General features: G+C 40.4%; 3 protein-coding genes across 7 annotated transcripts in view; 1 reads left to right on the top strand and 2 right to left on the bottom strand.

Moving 5' to 3' along the window:
* Positions 1-281: 281 nt before the first annotated feature.
* On the bottom strand, positions 282-5,171 carry LOC124222536 (lipase 3). Of its 3 annotated transcripts, none has more exons than XM_046633638.2 (7): positions 4,965-5,171; positions 2,984-3,182; positions 1,795-2,153; positions 1,523-1,681; positions 1,105-1,189; positions 828-970; positions 282-752 (listed from the first exon to the last, which is right to left on the bottom strand). In XM_046633638.2, exons 2-7 carry the CDS (start codon positions 3,174-3,176, stop codon positions 570-572), a joined length of 1,122 nt encoding a protein of 373 aa, XP_046489594.1. In that variant the 5' UTR covers positions 3,177-3,182; positions 4,965-5,171; the 3' UTR covers positions 282-569. The 3 variants fall into 3 exon arrangements, with proteins under 3 accessions (XP_046489594.1, XP_046489592.1, XP_046489593.1); XM_046633636.1 differs by lacking the exon at positions 4,965-5,171 and adding an exon at positions 3,466-4,692; XM_046633637.2 differs by lacking the exon at positions 4,965-5,171 and adding an exon at positions 3,274-3,292.
* Positions 4,861-7,535, top strand: mtSSB (mitochondrial single stranded DNA-binding protein). 2 transcript variants are annotated; one of them, XM_046633645.2, is made up of 4 exons: positions 4,861-5,023; positions 5,476-5,566; positions 5,827-5,946; positions 6,075-7,535. In XM_046633645.2, exons 1-4 carry the CDS (start codon positions 4,967-4,969, stop codon positions 6,281-6,283), a joined length of 477 nt encoding a protein of 158 aa, XP_046489601.1. In that variant the 5' UTR covers positions 4,861-4,966; the 3' UTR covers positions 6,284-7,535. The 2 variants fall into 2 exon arrangements, with proteins under 2 accessions (XP_046489601.1, XP_046489602.1); XM_046633646.2 differs by lacking the exon at positions 4,861-5,023 and adding an exon at positions 5,079-5,224.
* Positions 7,536-8,962: 1,427 nt separating this feature from the next.
* aop (anterior open) overlaps positions 8,963-15,568 on the bottom strand; it is a 95,945-nt gene continuing 89,339 nt past the window's right edge. For both annotated transcript variants that reach the window (XM_046633635.2, XM_046633634.2), the window contains 4 exons: positions 11,743-11,994; positions 10,958-11,611; positions 10,342-10,591; positions 8,963-10,150 (listed from right to left, as the gene is read on the bottom strand). In XM_046633635.2, the coding sequence (XP_046489591.1) occupies positions 9,832-10,150; positions 10,342-10,591; positions 10,958-11,611; positions 11,743-11,959 (1,440 nt within the window). In that variant the 5' untranslated portion in view covers positions 11,960-11,994 and the 3' untranslated portion in view covers positions 8,963-9,831. The remainder of the gene's footprint in view (positions 10,151-10,341; positions 10,592-10,957; positions 11,612-11,742; positions 11,995-15,568) is intronic.

Raw genomic sequence — 15,568 nt, 5'->3', positions numbered from 1 at the left:
TTACCGTAGGGTGGACTCGTCGAACTACCCTTATTCACCACTCTCTGTCGGCTCGGTGGTTGTGCGGTTCGCTCCTGCGCACTCCGGTTAAGCAATGCCAATCCGAGCACTTGTACGCATAGGCATACGGTATACCTGGCTAGATTCATCCTGTCATTCAGGGGGATGAAAGTGGTCGTTCGGTTGCGTCGTCAAATTGGCCATTGGACACAATCAACTTCTTCAGGTTTACATTACTATTTATGGTTGTACGTTAAAGAAATCAGAAACGCTCTATACAGTTTTGATAAGTGAGGAACTAATTGTATATTTATAGGATACAACATGGGGTTGATATGAAGAAGAATGTTATAGGAGTGGCGGTATCAATGTACGAAAAAGCCTGTTATTCTCACTCCAAACCAAATATAATGGTATCAGATGTACAAAATGTGAGCTATCAATCTAACAGCATACTCTGAAATACGTCTGATCGTAAAAATCTAGATTCATAAGATTAATTTAATATAAGTGGAGATGCGGATGGATAAAAATGAAATGCGTAACAATGCTGAAGATGATGAAGAACGTTATACAGCAATTCTCTTCTTATTCACTTTCCAGTAGTATTTCTCCATCATGAATATCAATTTGTCGTAGACCAGTTTTGGAGCATCAATTCCCCACAGAAAGTCCAAGTGATTGAATTTTGGGAAGTTCACCCTGTATATGCCTATTGTTTTCGGTAAGGCTTGATACAGCCTCTTGACATCCTACAGTAAAATAATAAATATAGTTATATAAAATTGGGTGACTGCGTCGTTTGTAACACAGTTAGTTATACTCACCGTGATGCTAGCGAGCCAATCGTTGTCAGCATAATGTAAGGATATGGATACGTTGATACCGCTGAGGTTGTACGCAGGCGGCGAGACGCTGTGATAAATTTCTAAATTTTTTTCCTTTCCGTAATCGTATTGTCGAAATTCACCTAAAATAGTGAAAATCAGGACGTGAAATGAGAAAGAACTCTGCATATATGCATATATCGATGCCAAAGTTACACATGCACCTATAACGTATACTATTAATTTGATTAGCAGCATTATGAATGAACTTTCTTACCTGAATTCATTCCCTGAAGAAAATGTAATAATGTCTTTGTTGACGTACCGGCCGGCGAATGACCTAATACAATCGGCAGCAGAGTCTGTTAGCAATTAGTTCAATAATATAATGACGTTTGAGAGAATCCATCATTTATGCAGCAGGCATGTACAGTTTGAAAGTGAAACATTTTTTGCACGAGGCAAGTATTATTTTTTGCCCGACTTCACAAAAGAAAGAGGTTTATCAAATCGTCGCGTATATTTTTTTTTTATTATTTACGTCCATTCGCGTATAACTTATATCGTTCAATTGTTTCGAAGTTGGTCATATTTTATTGTCAAAAATTATTTTATCAAACGTTGTAAAACCTCACAAGGACGATGCATCATGGAGGCCTTGTGTGTATATCAATATTTTATTCCGTTATACTTGCATTGTTGAACTGCTCCTTGTCGAACCCGCAGAAGATGAACACGGCATTAGCACAGATCGTTTCCTCCGATACGTTTATATCGCAACCGTATCGGGCAAGAAATCGAAGAATGAATGACTGAGGTAAAAACTCATTGGCACCAAAAATACGGGCGATCATCTGCAACGTATAAACTTAGAAGTAACAAGTCCGAGAAGTATCAGCAGGAAAGAAATATGGAAAGAGAAATTCGCTTGCATCTACTATAAACTCGTCCTTCCTTTTTTTCTCACCTCAATATCTTGAATATAAGGGGCGACAATGCGAATTGGACTTTTGGCATGATTTAAAAAGGCGATCGGAGCAAGGCTGAACATCGCTCCGACCTTTCGCGCAACATCTGGTCGTTCCGATGCCATAACGTAAAACATCGTTGTACCCATCGAGTGGCCAACGTAGAGGATGCTTTTCTCTTTCTTGTACTTGGTGATGTAATCAATGGTCGCTGGAAGGTCGTAAATTCCCATTTCGTGCCAAGTGAAGTTCCAAAACTTTGGATCTGATATCGATAGTGTTGCGTGGGCTCTTGAGTAAGTGTTTCCGCGTGCGTTTCCGAGCCACACGTCATACCCTCTATCTACCAGTATGTACGCTGCAATGATCCAGTTAAAATATACTTACATTGATTCAGTTATTTATTACCCGTGCTCGTATTACAAAACGACTCGGAACTCTGTTGACAAAATTGATAATTTGATTGGTCGACCGCTTTGGTAATGAGAAACATCATTGCGACCAGCTGGACACCTGAAAAATTGACCAACTGCACTGGACCACGAAATTCGCCATTGCTTTGAATTTATTTATTTCCACTCGAATCTCAATGTCCAACTCAAAACGGTGGATTCATCGGAACTTTCACGATAAGCCGTTCGGTAAGAATGCTCCCAAATTTACCGGATATTTCTGTGACCTACGTACGTAATACATTTCTATTCGTTTATACATTTCAATTACCTATATATTCGTCATGTAATCAATCTCACTGTAAACAAATTCATTGAGTGTCGTGTAAACGCGGTTGTGTCTAGCCGACTTTCAACTGACGCGATAGACAGGAAGAAAAGATTTGCCGCAGCACTAGCAATTTTTAGTATCAATATCGTGATAGGAAGAAAACTTGTTGCAACGGTAACAATATTGGTAAACGGTGAAAAACGCGAAAGACTGTTTAAATTGAACTCAACTCGATTAGCTGCAGTTCCACTTGGAAACTTCTTGCTTCATAATGATGGTTCGAAAGGAATGTAACTTTTTTGACCTGACTGTACGGGCAGGGTATCCCTAATTTTTAATATTAAGCCCAATTCTGAATATGCAAATACAGAACGTTGGGGGCTAAGCGATCGGTGAGAAAGACTTTGTTACATTCATCACATTTACCACACTATTAATCAAAGCTATAAACTTCCGTTTACTTGCCCAATGCCTTCCCTCTCCCTGGTATTACCCAATCGGCAGAACTTGATAAGAATCCGTGCTGTAGCATGACCGAAGGCTTCCCATGGATAACGGGACTACCGATCCTTCCAGGGATTCGATGCAACGTCAAAAAATATCCATCCTTGGTCTCGACGACGTGAGACTCGGCGTAGTAACCGGCCCGCCTGACCATGTCGGGCTAAAGCAGTATGGGGAAGGACCAGTGTAACGCCAAACGTGTTTTTCATCAAATTTATAAATATAAACTTATTTACAGAGTATAGTTACACCATTTACACGTGTAGCGTAAGAGGCCTATTCAATTCATTGAACCCTGACACTCGTTACTTACGTATATAATTAGACCGACTACCTCCTGCAACCGCACTTTTACCAATGAGGCAGGGGTGTGCAATGTATACGTTTATATTATACGTAATTCTAACGATAATAAAACCTTCAAGTTCACACTCTAAACTTACAGTCGGTAAGTAGACCTCCGGATCATAGGTGGACATGGACGCGCCTTTCCCGATTGCTTTTCCATGATAATCGTTGTGATCATCAGTCAGATTGTTAAAGCCGAAATTAGATGAGCTTTCAAATATGTGGATCTCGCCCATCAGAGTACTGACAAGTGACAGCCACGCAAGAACCAGCCGCAGCATATCCGGAAATCTATTCATGTTTCTCGTTGTTTTCTGTTCCGTATGAACTTTACACTCAACAATTGGCTGTGTATATGTGTGTTTATAGAATCAAGATTCGCGACAGCAAATCGCCGCTCCTTTAAGTACTTCTAGGTTGAAAAGCGCGGGCACAAAATTATTCAATAAACCGAAATAGTTGTAATGAAATGGTGTTGATAGATGACGGCAGTGTGTGATTTAGTTGTGGCTCTAGGAAATTTGGCGAAACAAAACGTTATTCACTGCGCAATCCTTGGAAATAATTAATGAACGACCTCAATATGCAGCCGCGCACCAGCAGAGACGGTTCTGCCAAAGACGTATTTACGTATTCACTTTTGGCTCTAATATCCTATCTCACGAAACTACTTATTGTTAGACCACTAATACATTTTACAAGTGCGATATACGTATACATATACATATTCACGTTGCATAGATACCGATGACAGGAAGTTCAAAGTATAGCCAGCACGGACATTGCAGTGTGGTTGACACCAGACTTACGTTCCTTGATGGACTTTGGCCAAGGCACGATTTGAAAACGGGAGTAGATCTTCTAACGCGTAATATATGTATGTATGTACGCATGCGTACACGTACGTACTCACATACCCGTCGCTTACTCATACATCTGATTTAACGACTGAAGCGCCATTTTGGACAAGTCTGAACTTAAACGAGCACTTGAAATCTTTTACATTTTCTACTGAAATTGTAGAACTGAGAATTGTATTCCGTTGAACTCTGTTTATAAAGAATTCTCCGACTTAGTGTACTCGGTTCACGTATAGTTTGATTGACATAAATGGCAATACCTAATAGCTACGCAATTATACATAATGCCAGTAGCGTAATACTCGGGGGAGATGATATTTTTATGCAGGCCTGGTAAATTAACTTGTCGTTATTCCGGCTGCAGACACACTTCTGATAGGCGGCGATCTCACCAAGACGGTGAAATTTTGAGAACTCAGTCGTTTTAGAACCGTAATTTAACCGAAACCTAGCGAAACGCGAGCCGAGACGCCATGATCTCTATCTCTTGCCAGTGGATAAGCAAGAAGATCTCTCAACCGGCATATGAAATCATCACGCCAGCATTGCAGAGTGCATAGTGACCGGCGGTTACTAAAATCGACAGCATGCTATTCCATTTTTGTGATACATACAACACAGTCGGATACATATTTATAATTGATGAATTTATAAAGCTGACACTCAGCGGTAAGCAACGTTAGCTGAAGATGTGTAAGCGGTAATTTGAAATAATAAACGTGAATGCAACTCACCTATGCTGCATCGCAATTCGTCACCACGGTGCAAGAAACAGCCCAGCCTCGATCCTGAAGTACGTATGGATGCAGCCTCGCGTACATTCAATGCATACCACTACTTAGGTACCGCCATTTCATTGATCTTACCTCCCGCGAGTCTAGCAGTCGAACAAAAAGGTGTGAAGACGTGTAGTTCACTGTGCACTGCAGTGGTTTAGTAGTTATCCTAAGTTTATTGTTTTAATCCTGCGCTCGCTACAATGTTTTGTAGTAAGGTATGTAGCGTTCTTTTATTATTAAGATATTTGCTATAAGATTGATCGTTATGTGCCAGGCACGTACTTCTACGCATTAGGCGCTTACAAGAAATGATAGAGGTTATGTTTCACAAGCTGCCCGGTCTCGAATAATTTAAACCTTTGTATTGTATACAGTTGTCCGTATATACTTTTGATTAATCCACTACAATTGATTATATTAATTAACTTCCGTCCTTAGTGTTACATTGCTGTACGTTTCACTTCAGGTTATCCGTGGGGTCTCTAGACAGTTATTGCCTCCAAATAGTACCAGGTTCATGTCCAGTGAAGGAGAACATATCGCAAAAGTAGAGAAATGTAAGTAGCTTGCAGATTTGGAAACTGAAATATATCGTGTCTTCAATACTGAGGTAAACACTCAAAATGGTGAACTTGTTTTTAGTTGTTCTTTGTTGTTTTTTTGTAACATTTCTCCATAAAAATCATTGCATACCGTAATTTTTTGTGTATCAGCCGCTTGATTTCGGCGACTAGCTTCAGCGCATAGTTGGGTGGTTACCTTTTCAGTTTTGAGCCTCTCAACTCTCCAATATCATTTCTTGTCTCTTTTATTTCAGCTCTAAATCAAGTTACCTTGTTGGGCCGGGTTGGAACTGATCCACAAAAACGAGGCTCAATCGAACATCCTGTTATAACATTTTCAATGGCAACTCATACAAACTACAAATATGAATCTGGTATACACTGATTTTTAAATACATTGAATAATACATGTTTTGTATGAAATGAAATTCTAAAAATTATGCATAATTCAATTGAGTACAAATGCGAATAAAAATAATATTTGTATTTGTTTTTTATGTAGGTGAATTCATCCAGAGAACTGATTGGCACAGAATTTGTGTATTCAAGCCTATCTTAAGGGATACTGTTTACACTTACTTGAAAAAAGGTACCAGAGTCTTGGTTAATGGTAGAGTAAGTTACGGTGAGGTTAAAGATGAAGGCGGCAATCAAAAATCTACCACATCTATTATTGCAGACGACGTAATATTTTTTCAAAGAAACGCCTAGTAAAATAATTAGAAAGATAAAAATGGATATAATGGTGTAATCATAACTCGGTTGTAACCTAAGATACATTAAACATCGTTGTTTCTCTACTAATTGACACTGTTTCCTGAATCCTGATCGTTTCATTTCAAGACATACTTTCATTCAGCTTTGAAAAACAAGACTTGTAATTCGTTCGAAAGAAGTGACAGTTTCATAGAAGTGTAGATCAGGGAAGTAGAAACAAATTTCTCATCTTAATAAGTAAATAAGTCTATATTTACAAATTCTCCGTCATTTAGATAACAGGTTACATAATGAAATGACATATTACGAGTAGAATTTTACGGATATCAATCATGTTTTATACACGCTTATATAATAGATTTCTGGACCGTATCTTTATTTTTTCTTATGGAATAAGATCACCTACAATAATTTCAACTTTCAAATATAAATTATTCACATTCAATAAAAGAAAATGAAAAATGTATGTATGATTATGTGTGTGTGTGTGTGTGTGTGTATATATATATGTGTGTATATATATATATATATATATATATATATATATATACGCACCCATTTATCCATCTATCTATATTGGGCTCTCTTTAGACACGCAGGACTTTATTTTTCTTTGTTTTTATTTTTACTCTTTTACTTATAGAGATCACAGTATAGGTATACGAAGCCAGATATAATGTTCAAATATTTCTTTCAACTCGGAAATTTCGTGTAAAAATACAATATCTCTTGCTAATTAATTTTACAGGCGATTAGTTACTTGGATATTCATTTACGAACATCTCGATGTGGAATGTCACGCCACAATCACATCAACAACGTTGAAATTTCGAATATAAATTTTGGTAGTAAAATATATAACTCTGGCCCCAGTATTTCATAAAAATTCTTGTATTTTAATAAATTTTCTTCAATTAGCGGTAATGTTATTTGTTTATTTACATGTGGAGATCCTATGTAATCTACAATATAATTGGGTATTAATTATTCGACTCTATCAACCCTTCTTGCTATCTGTTACTCGCAACAAACACTTTGTGAATTATGCGGATTTATGAAGAAATCAGAATAAAAGAAGGGGCTGGAAAGGAGAGGAGAGGAGACAGGAAGGAGCAGATAGGCATACGTACTTCCGCGGCTCGTATCCGTTCTACCATTTTGGTTAGACCGCTTAAAGCGTGTTATTACGTCATCACACTTCATCGTAATTGTTACTAATAGTATTATTCTTGGCACAAGTATTAAAGGGGGGGGACAAAAACCCTTGCTCGCAACGAGAAAAACATGTATTAAATCGGTAAAAAAAAAGATGAAAAAATGTATTATAATCTCTTTAATTTGAATCGTACAGACGATGCGTTAATAAAAATTAAATGCAATAGAATCGCAAGGGTTCAAGTATAATTGAGAACTACACGTTTCTGCAACAACCGTTGAATCTTTTTGAATTAAATACATTAAAATTAAAAAATATTCGTGGAAGAGATGTGATTTGTCGTGTGTACGCTAGCGCGTGCGTGCGCATGTGCAATTATGTACATACGTGCACTTCGGCAGATGTCAGAGACAGAAATTCGACAGTCGTTGCAGAGATCGGAGATACATCTAAATATCTTATACATGTAACACGTGTAAAATCAACATTTCGGCTCCTTCAAGTTGAAAGCCGCGCGAAAGTTTCCGATAAACGCAGTAAGTTCCTTTAAAGCTTAACCACCTAAACCACAATGGCCACGATTTTGCGAAATTTCGTTGTGTATATGAGATGCGGTGATTATATCGTAATCACAAATATGGCAGAAAAAAATAAAAATAAAATAAGTGTAGCCGAATATCAAATACGTCTGCGTGGATCAGATATTCGGAGAACGGATAATTATGTACGACTGTACACGATTATTGAAACAAACAGTGTCGCTATATCAACGTACATACAGCGTGTACGTTGCACATTTCTCATTTTCATGCAACTGCAGAATGCTTCAAGATTCAAGTGCATACACGCACATACATGTATTTTTGCAATTATACTTTCTGAATTGACGGTTTCTGTAATATATATAGATCCATCTGTATCTCTCGACGACTTTCTGTGCTGAATTTACAGTTATCACACTTGCGCATAAAATATTGGAACAGAAACGTACTTGTAATAAAAATCTATATTCCTAAGTTCAATTAAAAATAATTACATCTATTTATATATCTATCTATATTTATATATATATATATTTATATATCTTATTATTTCATTGTTTCACTTATCACGATAACGGCGGCCATTTCATTTTGGTCAACTTTTTTTTACCACTATTTTATTGTTAATGTTATTATTATCATTATTATTAATAAACGTGACAACGCTGCAACACCCAAGTATTTTTCTCTCTACGAAAGACAGGTTCCGCAAGTCACAATTGCACTTCGTCGAATTGTCATAATTATTATCATAATAATTGCTATCGCCGTAACTAAGATTTTTAATATAGGTTCATATATCCTGTTTTACGATATTACAATCTTGTTTTAGAATTTACAACACACTGACGAATATCACGTCTGGATGGTCTCGAAGTTAACCAGCTGGGCAGTTTCGCCATTCAGCCACGATTTTTTTCCTATACGGAAAACATCGTCACCAAGCCTGAGGGGAGAATTTTTTTTCACGATAAGAAGACACTTGAATCCAAATTTGCACGCACCAAGAGGGTCCAACTTTTTGGAAATATATTTTTTCGAGATTCAGTACTTCATGGTACATGAAATAGGTAGGCAGAGCTGAATTCCTGCATAAATTTTTTCGTATTTCTTGTATATAAATATATCATTCTTCCCCTGGTTTTTGTTTTCCTTTTTCTTTCTATCTTATCCACTGAATGCTTCAATGTTGATTTGCAGCACGTGAGACAAGTTGTGATTTTACATCGTCGTGTTGAGATGGCAACATCTTTTCGTCTCGATTTTATTCCTTATCTACATTATCGGCAACACCCGTAAATCGAGGCACATATATACAATTCATACCGGGTCATTTCGTGCAGAGGACCCCACAAGAAGCTTTACACTGGCAGCTACAACGTCGCCTGTCACGATCTACAGCAGCTGAACCGAACGTGTCAACCACAGCAAATTTTCGACACAACTAGTACTGCGAACAACCACGAATCTTGATGCCACGATCGCTTACGCTAGATCCCACGTTGCACACTACAACGCCTCGCGGGGTATTTGCACAATATTACCCAGTTTGGCTATCGCGAACAGACGAGTAGTAAAATGCGCACGTACTTCTGCACCGTTTGCACACCGCAGGCAGAGGCACATATACAATAGAACATTGCATATGTGGTTGTATACGCATCGGCGTGCAATATAACCGGAGTGATATATCAGCGCGTCGTCAGTCTCGACTCCTCGATTGGTTCGACCCACAATATTTCTGCACACAAGACAGACTAGTCCTGTTGCAATTTACCAATTTCCACTAAACTATTGCACCCAATTGAGCATTCGTGTACAGCTTTGCGATGCTAGATCTCGCGTCACTTCCGTTCGTCCGGCTCCTGGTTGGTTTTAACGAGATTGTAAGCGTGGCTCCTGTACTTCGGGGGAGGGTCATGGAGCGGTAAGGGTTCTTCTTTCGCCTTTCTATGGTTATCGGGTTCAGTTAGAATTCCTTGTACGACAAGCGGCAAGGGTTCGCTGAGTTGATTCATACTCGACATTGAAAGATCCGTGGGCAGTTCTTCGGCCGGTGTTACGTTGCAGTCGACATCCTCGGGCTCCGATTTTATCCGCATTTGTTGACGCAGCAAAGAAATATTCTTTATGTTTCTCAGCTCGGTAGGATTTCGGAGAAACCTGAAATCAGAAAATCGGCAAAGAAGTTAAATGACGGAACTCATTGGCCTGTTGTAAATTTGAAGGAAAACTATGTACATCTGAATTTTAACGAAACATATCTACGCAATTGAAAGTTTTTCAAGTACAAATACCGCGTTGTACGAGAAGTGTGTGCAGGCTGTAATAGATGGTGAAAAAGTATGGCTTACTGATAGCAGTGACGTTCACCCTGAACCTTCCTAAGGATGTTTACTCTGTAGTAGTAGCGAAGGGCCCTGCTCATCTTGTCGTAATTCATCGACAGATGATTCTTCTGGATGCCCCAGAGACGCGCCAACCCTGGCGGATCGACGATCTTGAAAACTCCCGTTTCCCGGCTCTTCCACGCGATATAATGGGTGTATCTTTGGGAGGGGTCGTTCAACAGTTGTTGTAGAAAATCCCAGAGAAGTCGACCGTCTGTAGAGTAGAGCGTCAAAGGTTACATCCTACACATCTATCAATACATATAAGTATATAGGACGATGTTGTCTCCGGTTTGCATTGTTCCGTAATGCGGTGATCGTTCATTTTCACCACATCGGACCCATTCGCGGCATGTTTCCGAAGGGGTGTTTGTGTTCGGGACGAATGGTGGGAACCATAATACACAATATCGGTACGTGCAATAATTGATAAACAGACGTCGTTCAAAGGCTTCCAGTGAATAATTCTTTCCGATAACGTTTCGAGCAATGAAACATGCAACGAATAAGGGAGAAGAATGAAATTTGACAACAAAAAAAAAGTAATACGCAGCGAAAAACCGTAATTTATTGTACTCACTGGTGTTCGGTTCGGGTGGGTCGTTTGGAAAGAATTCCCTAGGTGTCCCGGCTGGCCTAAAGGTCCCCGGTGTGACGTGCATCATTTGAGATGTGAATGTGGGGCTGGGCTGGTCCTTGAAGCATACCTCGCTCAATCTCTGAGTCGCCAGGGCGGTCGGAGTCGCCGGGGGACTGTTGCTCCCCCCCGTCTGGTTGTCCTCATCCGAGTCACTCTTGTAAACTTGGGTCTGTGGCTCGGCGTGGCCAGGAGAACCGGCCTGGCTGTCGACGGACGGTGCCGGTGAGAGGGTTACGGAATTGGCGGACATTAGGGAGGCAAGATTAGCCGCGTAGGGATTCTCGACCCACGTAGGCGTCGGAGGGTGGGAGTGGGGGCTGAGGGGATAGGCCGAGGGTCTCGTTGGCGTAACCGGACTGCTCGGCAAGCATCTCTGTAGCTGGTTAAAGTCCCGGGCGAGCATCGTCAGTACGTTGTGAAGAAGGTCACCCGCCCCGGGGCAACGCTCCCCGAAATCCGATTTGGTCAGCAGGCAAAGAGCCTTGCCGTTCATTTGGAACATTTCCATATCAAATTGGGGAAGATCGAATTCACGCTCGGCCCAGCGTAGAAATGCGGCGACGTCCTCCCGAGACCATATTCGCGGGTCCGAAGCTGTCAACGATAATTATTTCAACGTTAGCATTGTTTTTAGCGTGCACGATAAATCTGGATAAAAACCAGGTACGATAAAAAGAATGACTGGAGACATGTAAGTCGCAAATGAATGTGAGAGTGTTTCTTACCGAGGCTGGTCGGCAGGTGAGTTTTGAAGTCGAGAAGAGGACTCGGGGGTGGATGCGCACTCGGGGAGAAGCTCATTGGTCCGTAACGCCACAAAAGATCGGTCGGGCTGAAGGGAAGCGTTATGCCCGGGGGAAGGCGTGACTCCATACCTGTCATACCGCCACCAGCAGATACCGGCGGTAACTGAGGTAGCTGTGTAGTCGAGAGCAGTTTCATAACACGTGGTGGGGTCGTCGCAGCTTTGGCGGCGTCTGTCATTGGGGAAAAAAAGAGAAAAAACGGACGACATGAGATACGTGCAACGTTCGTTTATAACCTTGGCAGAGGCTTATTCAAGTAGCGACACGCTCCTCGTATTTTTTAGTTTTCTTTTTTTTATTTTTACACATATATACAGCTATTATAGATAGGAGCATCTTATGCCAGCCATGCGTCAGCTGTCTGCACGTATGCATAACAATTTGTAATACGAGCGAGCGGTTTGTGTACGACTACGTCTACAAGCTTGTGACAAAAGACACCTTCATTTTTCATTACTTTCTCACGTTGTTACGAGTACTGGCAATCAGCGGGCTAACAGCTAGACAGAATTATCAATATCGTTATTCTGTAGATAGACCCTATGTGTATACCTAATTGAGTAGATTTTAGTCTAGATTCGCTGTACACGCGACGTTCCAGCTCGACTCGTTTCAATAATGCATACCAACCGATGCAACGCAATATGTTCACACCTCGCGAACGTAAGCATGCGTATTATTTATTCTCGATCGTATCACGTTCGCTAGTACAGAAACGTAAACGTTCTACATGGAATGTAACTTTATTCCTACGTAACTGTGTTACTTATAAAGGCCGTAAGGATCGCGTATTGGACATTCGCTTATTATTTGCAACAGAGGTATAGGATGCAGACTCCAGGCGAATCGATGTCGCGAGTCAGTTGGTTCGACATTTTGGTGAACAAACATATGTGGAGAGGTGACGATAATAACGAAATGAATACGCGGACAACTTTAATCATATCTGCATGACAGGGAAGTGCTTTGCATTGTACATAGCGGCTCGAAAACCATATCCGCTGTTTATTATACACAGCGATTTAAATATTTATATATCACTTCCATTCTTACCCATACCGTTAGATTAGCAAAATTTTCACACCCCAGCACCGAGTTGATACGGGACTGAAAATGTCTACTGATTTACTCAACTTCGAAAGGTATTATGAGAATTCAGAGAACAACGGCAACTCAACGCGAGACCAATCGAAAAGAAAGCAATTCCAATACCGTACGATCGCCAAAACGGTGCCGCAGGTTCGGATATCGATGCAACGATAAACGGGATCGCGTGAAACGTAAGAACAATGATAGACGAGATCGTCGCTCGATGCGGCCTTTCGCTCATCGGCCAATTTATAACGCCTGCAGCTTGTACCGTTTGTACGCAAATGGTTATCATGCGCACTTATAACGAGAATCACCTTGATGGGTACACGTGTTGTACACGCATTAAAATGTCCGTATATAACATGACCGAACAATATTATAGTTTATACAGGTATGTATATGCATCGCGATCCATAAATACCTACAAAGTAAGTGTACCTTCTTGAAATGAGACAATAGGTCGAAGAGCAAAGGTGCGAGACGTGCACCGCATTATGCTATTAAAGAAGTTCGAATTGTATGATAAATTCGACGTCGCACACTCAGTCAAGACAATTGTTATGGACTTGACTATACAGCTTGATCGAGTGTATAATACGGCAACACCAATGAACGTTATTCGCTAATTGAACAACGATCGGTTGTGGTTTTTTTTCTACGGTAAAACAAAAGTCATAGGTTGAATTAACATAACGATATTAAAAAAAAAAAAAGTTTGAACCAAGCATGGATCCTTGAAGAAAACCTTATTCCAATCCAATAAAATTTCTTAAAATCCAGCAAATTTTTGCCATGTACAGTTGAGCCGGCAAATTGGTCGATTCGTATTTAGAGGGAAGTACGAATAATGTACCAACGTCAAGCAATACCGTGTGTCTATGCACAATAAGGCTAAGGCAACTCCTATGACCTATAGCATATACGGTTATAGTTATCGCTTTCGAGCGGAAGTTTAAAAAGAAAACGCAGTTGCCGCCGGCACCGGAAATCCTCTGAGACCGGATCTGAACGCTGACCTCTCACGATTTTTCAAGTATTTGTTGCATTATTTTACATACCGAGACTTTCTTGTACGCATACGTATACGGTACAGAGCTTAGACATTTACGAAATTAGTTTTCTTTCAATTTCTAAACCAATATCATTGGAATTATTATCACTGTACGAGCTGCACTCCCACGAGTCAAAGGTTCTTCTTTTTAATGTTTTATTCATGCGGGTTGTATAGACGGTAGGAAGAGGGTAGTTGCATAATACATTACGTGAGAACGGTCGATACATTACAGAAAGGTGATCGACAATGTGCGAAAAAATACCAAGACGATGCTGTACCGCCGCATATATAACCTATGAATCATACGCTTTAGGTACGGCTTAGCTCTGGCGAACGTCGTCGGTCTTACACACTTCTAAGATTCATATTCGCTTGGATCCTTTTTCTTCCCCGTCAATTTTTAACGCTGGTGTTTGAGCCGTTGCCGTTTCGTTTCCGAATAAACCGAATTGCAACAGATTCGAACGTACAAGCATCACACTTACATGCATAAAAACACAGGGTATACACGGACGTGTTATCTTTGCAAGGATTGAGGTCGTATTGACTCGGCGCATGCCGAACATAAGCTCAAAGTTTGTAACTACAACACAACGAGTATAAACAGGAAAAATATCTTGGGATTGTGGCCCTTGTTTGCCAGGCGTTCCGAATTCCCGATACAACGTTAGAGTTTAAGCTTTTACCGATTCCTGGGGATAACGTGTCTTCCTTGCGGCAATAGGCGGCGTTATTTGCGGACCGCAAGCATGTACGTATATATTTATTTATTTATATACATGTACATAGATATCCACGTATTGTATAACGGAAGTACACGAATATTGTTTGTACGCTTGTATGTTATTATGTACGAACACGCGTACGAAATGAAACCTGGCGTGGAATGGAGGAAGAGGGAGGAATGAGCAAATATTCCGCACACCGAAATACAATTTTGAAATCTTGGCGAGAAAGCTTAAGCTGAGCGGCGCGGCGCGTTTTTCGCCAAGGACCTTCCTTGTTCCGTCTCGCGTCTCTGGCTACATCATTTTGTAGCTCTCGCTTCCTGGTTGTATATTTTCAGCGTATCGCTCACCGCTCGCCACAAAGCACACCGTGTACCGATCGCTCGAGTCCGTCTGCTTACGTCTCTACGAGATGCCGGGCCGTACTTGGGAGAAATTTCAGTTTAAATTTGCGTTAATTCGATAGACGGTGAGCGGTGTAAAATTACTGGGAATATATCCTATGAAAATAAAACAAACCCTCCTATCCGTACGTACAATTATCGATCTATCTTGTGTTATTTATCCGTATCGCAGTCAAGACTGTACCATAATTCGTCTAAAATAACCCGCTGGTAATATTGATACCGTAGAGAATGTTGCCCCGGTCACTCCTGACGTTAAGTTTTGCGGGACGGAAAGGTTTCGGCGCCGAATAACAACATATTCAACTTATTTCTAGTTATTTATTATAACAGCTTTGTAGGAATATAACGACGATGACGATGATAATGTCATCGGATTTTCGAAAGATAAGACAGCGCCGTTGCAGATCCTGCTCCTTACAGTCCGATATAAACTGTCTCGTTCGCATCGCGACGCGTTCTCGTTT

This window comes from Neodiprion pinetum, chromosome 6 (genome assembly GCF_021155775.2).
Source record: "Neodiprion pinetum isolate iyNeoPine1 chromosome 6, iyNeoPine1.2, whole genome shotgun sequence".
Lineage (NCBI taxonomy): Eukaryota > Metazoa > Arthropoda > Insecta > Hymenoptera > Diprionidae > Neodiprion > Neodiprion pinetum.
Note: the sequence above shows the minus strand (reverse complement) of the source record. Positions and strands in the feature narration are given on the sequence as shown.

Excerpts from the sequence above, each read along its gene's own strand:
- LOC124222536 (XM_046633636.1), bottom strand. The coding sequence starts at position 3,669 with ATGAATAGATTTCCGGATATGCTGCGGCTGGTTCTTGCGTGGCTGTCA. Across the intron at positions 2,154-2,983 it reads AGGGAGAGGGAAGGCATTGG|CGTACATACTGGTAGATAGA; the intron begins GCAAGTAAACGG and ends GGATCATTGCAG. Across the intron at positions 1,190-1,522 it reads ACAAGGAGCAGTTCAACAAT|ACTCTGCTGCCGATTGTATT; the intron begins GCAAGTATAACG and ends AATTGCTAACAG.
- mtSSB (XM_046633645.2), top strand. The coding sequence starts at position 4,967 with ATGCTGCATCGCAATTCGTCACCACGGTGCAAGAAACAGCCCAGCCTC. Across the intron at positions 5,024-5,475 it reads AGCCCAGCCTCGATCCTGAA|GTTATCCGTGGGGTCTCTAG; the intron begins GTACGTATGGAT and ends GTTTCACTTCAG. Across the intron at positions 5,947-6,074 it reads AAACTACAAATATGAATCTG|GTGAATTCATCCAGAGAACT; the intron begins GTATACACTGAT and ends TTTTTTATGTAG.